Source organism: Diceros bicornis, chromosome 24 (genome assembly GCF_020826845.1).
Source record: "Diceros bicornis minor isolate mBicDic1 chromosome 24, mDicBic1.mat.cur, whole genome shotgun sequence".
Classification (NCBI taxonomy): Eukaryota; Metazoa; Chordata; class Mammalia; order Perissodactyla; family Rhinocerotidae; genus Diceros; species Diceros bicornis.
In genome coordinates, this window is record NC_080763.1 from 48,174,807 (window position 1) to 48,179,911 (window position 5,105).

The following is a 5,105-nucleotide window of genomic DNA, read 5'->3' on the forward strand; positions in this document are numbered from 1 at the left end:
TCATTTATGAGATAGAGTAGGTGTTGGGGAGGGGAGGAGAGGCGGTGGCACGGGGTTTGTGGGGGGTGTGATTTGGAGAGTGGAGGACGGGAAAGGTATCAAGTTTCTGGGCTTCTGGCCCCGCCCCCCTTATAGCCATTACACCTCCCCCATGCAGCAGGATGGGGCTGAGCAAAGTGACAGGCTCCACCCACCAGGGCCAAATGCCCTTAGATGCTCAGATTGGGGCTCTTCCATCCTGGATCTCCTCCCTCTCCCTGTCCCTCCTCCACCAGCCCACCCCAAGCCTGCAGGGAAGCCAAGTAGACAGGATGGCAAGGAGGAGGTCATGGAATAGGACTGGGCAGGCATAGCAGGGTGACGGCCTCCTGGTTACTATCCCATCTTGCAAAAAGGGCAGACCCAGGACTCAGGCCCCCGTGGCCTGGCTGCTGGTCTCCCCAGGGCTGCCCCTGGAAAGGGGAAGTACCACTCAGAGACTCAGGGCAGGCCAAAACCCTAGTTTATTTCAGCATCAGCAACATCTTAGCCATCACAAAAATAAACTCTACCAAGGGTGACGGAAGTCTCTACAGCGAGGCTAAAGGCTCAGCTGCCAGGCAGTGAGCATCAGGGGTGCATGGCGGGCACTGCCCGGGCAATAAGTTAGGAAGCAGCAGGGCTGGTGGCGATGGCAGGTGCAGGCCAGGACTTCACTTTTGGGCGGGCACGAGGTCATCGATGGCCTGGCCCTGCTCCAGCCGCTGCTCCATCTCAATGAGCAGCTTCACGCCGTCCACCACCATCTGCACCAGCTCCACCTCCGAGAAGCCCAGGCGGTCTGCATTGGAGACGTCGAAGACCCCACCCACGGCAGCTGTGTCCACACCACCTGGGGAAACAGGAAGGTCAGCAGGGCTGGCAGGGGGCTGCCCCAAGGGAAGAGGACTGCCTGCTGCCCCTGCTCCACTCACCTGTGCCTCGCTTCTGAAGCCGCAGCCTCTTGAGCACTTCAGGGAACTTCTCATGCTTGCCCAGGTGGGGCAGCTTGATGTGGACACCTGCCCGCAGCCCTGTGCCCAGGTTGGACGGGCAGGTGAGGATGTAGCCCAGGTGAGGGTTCCACATGAACTCATAGTTCTTAGACTTGAAGAGCGTTTCAATCTGGAGGTGGAGAAGGCGTGAGAGGGGAGGCCTGGCTAAGACAAACCCCCAGGGGACCAGTGGAGAAGGTGAGACTGGGACCCAGGAGCCCTCTGGCAGGACCCGGAGGTGACTGAGACCTGGGATCCCCAGGGAGACAGATGGGGCACCGACATCCCTGCCTGAGCTCTGGGGTCCTGCCCTGCCCCCTCCCTGGCACCAAGCCCCTATGGTGCCAGCCTGGATTGGGGGTGACCAGGCCTGACCTGGGTGAGGCCGTTGCAGAAGCGGGTGAACACCTCCTTCATGTTGCCCCCCTTCTGCATGGAGATGACCCGCAGGTGGTCCTCCTCATTGATCCACACCAAGAAGGTCTTATTGTCATTGTGCCTGGAGGAGGAGCACAATCAAGCTTCCTCCCTGGACTGTGGTCTCAGGGCACATCCAGAAAAAATCTTTAGGGGGTCCCCAAACCTGAAGAACTTCCCAAGTGCCTAAGGCTCTGATTCCAGCTGTACCCAGGAGCATGGGCTGCTGCTAGGACCCCAGCCCAGTCCACATTCTAGGGGCAGGCAGAGAGGCCAGGACACCTCAGGGTATAAAAAGAGCCGTGAGCTGCTTCTCAGCCTGCCAGTCAGGTGCTGTGTGGCCCAAGTGCGGTGGACGGGGCAAGGTCCCCACCTAGGAGGTAAGCGGCAAGGGCAGCCAGGACAGCGCCCCCCGGAGGCGGGGAAGCGCTATATAGGTGCTGAAGCCCGCGCTACACAGTGCGGGCAGGAGGCTGTAAGCGCCCCCCCTCCACCCCCGCCGCCACTTGAGGAAGCATCTGCGTCACCCAGCACCCGGCAGAGTCCCGGCGGGGAAGCGGGGTGAGAAAGGGAGAAAACAAAAAGCTCCAGCTCCCAAGACGGGGTGGAGAAGAGAAGCCAATAGAACCCGTCACCCCCCTCTCTAAGATCCCGAGAGGCTGAGGCCTCCACCAGCCGGGATCCCTTTACGCACCTGCGTGGTCAGGTCAAGGTCACCTTCGAGGAGGCCTGGGCGGCACCAAAACCTGTACCGGGAGCGAGGCCCCTCCCTCTTCCTCCTCGGCCTCCGTGGGGGGAGGGTAGGGGAGAGGAGTGAGACGGTAAAGGGGGGGGCCCGCGGGAGGGGGCACGCACCAGATGCCGCGGGCGTCTGGCCAGTCGCGGGCCATGCCCGAGGCCAGGAGCAGGGGCGACACGGGCTTGTCAAAGAGGAAGTGGTCGTCGATAAGCTGCTGCTGCTCCGCCTCGGTCATGCTCTTGAGCGCGTAGTACCTGCCCGTCAGGTCGCCGTCCAGACTTGACAGGGCTGCGGAGGGGCGCGCTCAGGTGGACAGGCGGCCAAGCCCCTACCCCACACCCCCACCACCCCAGCGGTACGGACCCGCCCCACCTCCCCATGCCAACCCGGCTCTGTGGGACCCCAGTCCACGCGGTCCGGGCGGCGGCCAGAGGCGGTGACCCTGGCCCTCGCTGGGTCCCGGGCCGCCGTGGGCGCGGGGCCGGTCCCTCTGGCCCTCCGGGAAACCGAACCCGGCGCGCAGATAAGAGCGCGGCGGTGGCGGCGGCGGCTCGGGTGACTGGTAAACAAGCCGGGCGGGGACTGGAACGGGGTCCGGGACGGGGACGAGGAGGGGCGCCTGGCCTGCCGACCCCTACCTTCCACGGCGAGCTTCTCGATGGCTCGGCGCTCCCCGCGGCTGCAGTGCGGGGGGAGGCAGAAGCCGCGGATGCTGCGGCCCGTGCGCACCCGCGAGCTCAGCACGTAGTTGGGGTCCAGGTCGTCGCCGCCCTGGGGGCCGAGCGGCGGTGAGCGCCGGGAGACCCCTCCCCAGCCCGCCCCGCTGCCCTGGGCCGCCCCGCACCTGCAGGTTGTCGGGATTGAGGTCGGTCTTGTGCTCGTCGCTGGGCTTGTAGCCGCCGTGCCGGTCCTCGATGATGGGGTCAAAGAGCTCCTTGAACACGTCGTACGACTCCTCGTCGCCCGCCACGCAGCCCACAGTCATGATATAGGGGTGGCCTGGGGGGGCGCGGAATGGAGACAGTGACGTCACTGCCAGGCCTGAGTGAGCAGCTAAGGACCCTGCGGCTGCTCACGGGAACGGGGGTCACTGGACTTTCGCCCCCGGGGTGCCTTGCGGATAAGGCACGGGCACCCTGACCCTGGGTCTGGGGTGCGCGTACCTGGGTTGTCCACGCCGGTCTGGATGACGTCGTCCAGGGTGAAGCCGCTCGGCGTGCTCTTGGCGCGCAGCTCAGCGTACAACTCGGGGGTCAGCACCTTGGCCATGTGGTTATTGTGGCCGCTGAGGTCGGGGAACTCGTCCTCGGCCGGGAAGCGCAGCTTTAGCGTGTTGTGGCTGTTGGAGAAGGGCATGGCGGCGGCGGGCGGCGGGCTGCGGGAGACGCGGGGGTCAGCGGGGACCCGGCGCATCGAGCCTCCCGGAGACCTGCAAACCACCCAGGGCCCGGCAGCCGCAGCCTCCGGCCACCCTGGGATGCGGCCAAGGTCAGCGGGGTCCGCAGCGCGCGCAGGGGGGCCCGCACTGCCCAGGACCCCCGACATAGCCGGCGCGCGCGGGAAGGCGGCGAGCCCCGGCGCTCCTGGAGCGCGTGACGCCGGGGACCCCGCGTCCCCTTCATGCACAGCGCCCCCGGCCCCGCGCCGAGCGCGGCCCTAGGGCCCACTCACCGGGCGGCCGGGCGGAGGCAGGGGCGCTCTCTCCGTCGGCGGCTCAGGGCGCGGCGCAGGCGAACAGCGGCCGCTCCGCGCTCCCGCGGCTCTTAAGGGGCGCGACGCGGGCCGCCCATTGGCCGCTATTTATAGCCCATTCATTCCATTGGCCTGCACTGCGGGGTGGTGCCGCCGCTTTGTCCGCCGTCCGCAGCCCCCGACAACCCCCTAGGCAGCCCACCCTAGCTGTCTCCTCGCCGGGACGCCGCGCAGACAGCCTACCCCGCCCGCCGCCCGCCCAGGACCCCGAAATCAGAACCTCAGGCCCTTGGACATCCTGGAGTTACCCCCCCTACCCCCACTGCCTCTGGGCGGGAAACTGAGGCAGGAGAGCCACCCGGCACTTGAGGACGCCCAGGCTCGTCTGCACCCGGCTCCGGCCTTTCCTCGTCCCGCCAGTCCCCGCGGCGGCCGCGGCGAGGGGCCGGGCGACAGCGTCCTGGGCTTGCACAGCAGGTACTGCCTCTCCATGCCCCACCTCCCCGCCCCCAGCCCCGTCCGAGCTGGCCCCGAGCCGCCGACCTTCCTCAAGGTGCCCGCAGCCATCTCCCGGGCGATGTTGGTGCAGAGCGAAGGCGCGCGGGAGGCACAGACTGGCTGCGGCCCAGCCCGCCGGCACCCACGGTACCTTGACCTTGGGCAAGTCCCTGGGCTCTGGGGATCCGAGCCAGAGACCCCCGGGCCCAGCGCCTCCTGGTAGATGAGAGAACCCTATGGCCCAGAGAGGTCGCTGGGGAGTGCGCAGTCTCAGTCTCCAGACCCTAGCCAGGGGCCCTCTCCGCAGGGGACATGTTCATCTCTCCACTCTACCCCCAAAGGCAGTTCCCAGAGACTTAGCAAAGAAGGGAGAAAACGCTAACAAACAATAAGCATATGCGAGTTTTTAAAAAAAAAACTCATCAAAAATCAGAATCTTGCAAATTAAAACAACAATAACTATACCTTCCACTACCCCCAACACACCCAGATTGGCAAAAATGTAAAAGACAGACACCAGCCAGTGTTGGCTATGGGTTGGAATATGGGGAGACAGGCATTCACACTGCAACTGTGAATTGCTACATCCTTTTTTGGAAAGTAATTTGGCAGTATCTACTAAAATTAAAGATGTTCGGACTCCATGACCCAGCAGTCCCACTTCTAGGAATCCAGCCTCTAGAAAGGACAGTCGCATTTCTCTTTGCAGACAGACTGAGAGATGTGCAGCGGGAAAAACAAACCTG

General features: G+C 64.8%; 1 protein-coding gene across 1 annotated transcript; it reads right to left on the reverse strand.

Moving 5' to 3' along the window:
- Positions 1-485: 485 nt before the first annotated feature.
- CKB (creatine kinase B) lies at positions 486-3,558 on the reverse strand. The gene is made up of 7 exons (XM_058567783.1): positions 3,333-3,558; positions 3,014-3,168; positions 2,808-2,940; positions 2,286-2,457; positions 1,389-1,512; positions 954-1,143; positions 486-871 (listed from the first exon to the last, which is right to left on the reverse strand). Exons 1-7 carry the CDS (start codon positions 3,523-3,525, stop codon positions 693-695), a joined length of 1,146 nt encoding a protein of 381 aa, XP_058423766.1. The 5' UTR covers positions 3,526-3,558; the 3' UTR covers positions 486-692.
- Positions 3,559-5,105: the final 1,547 nt, after the last annotated feature.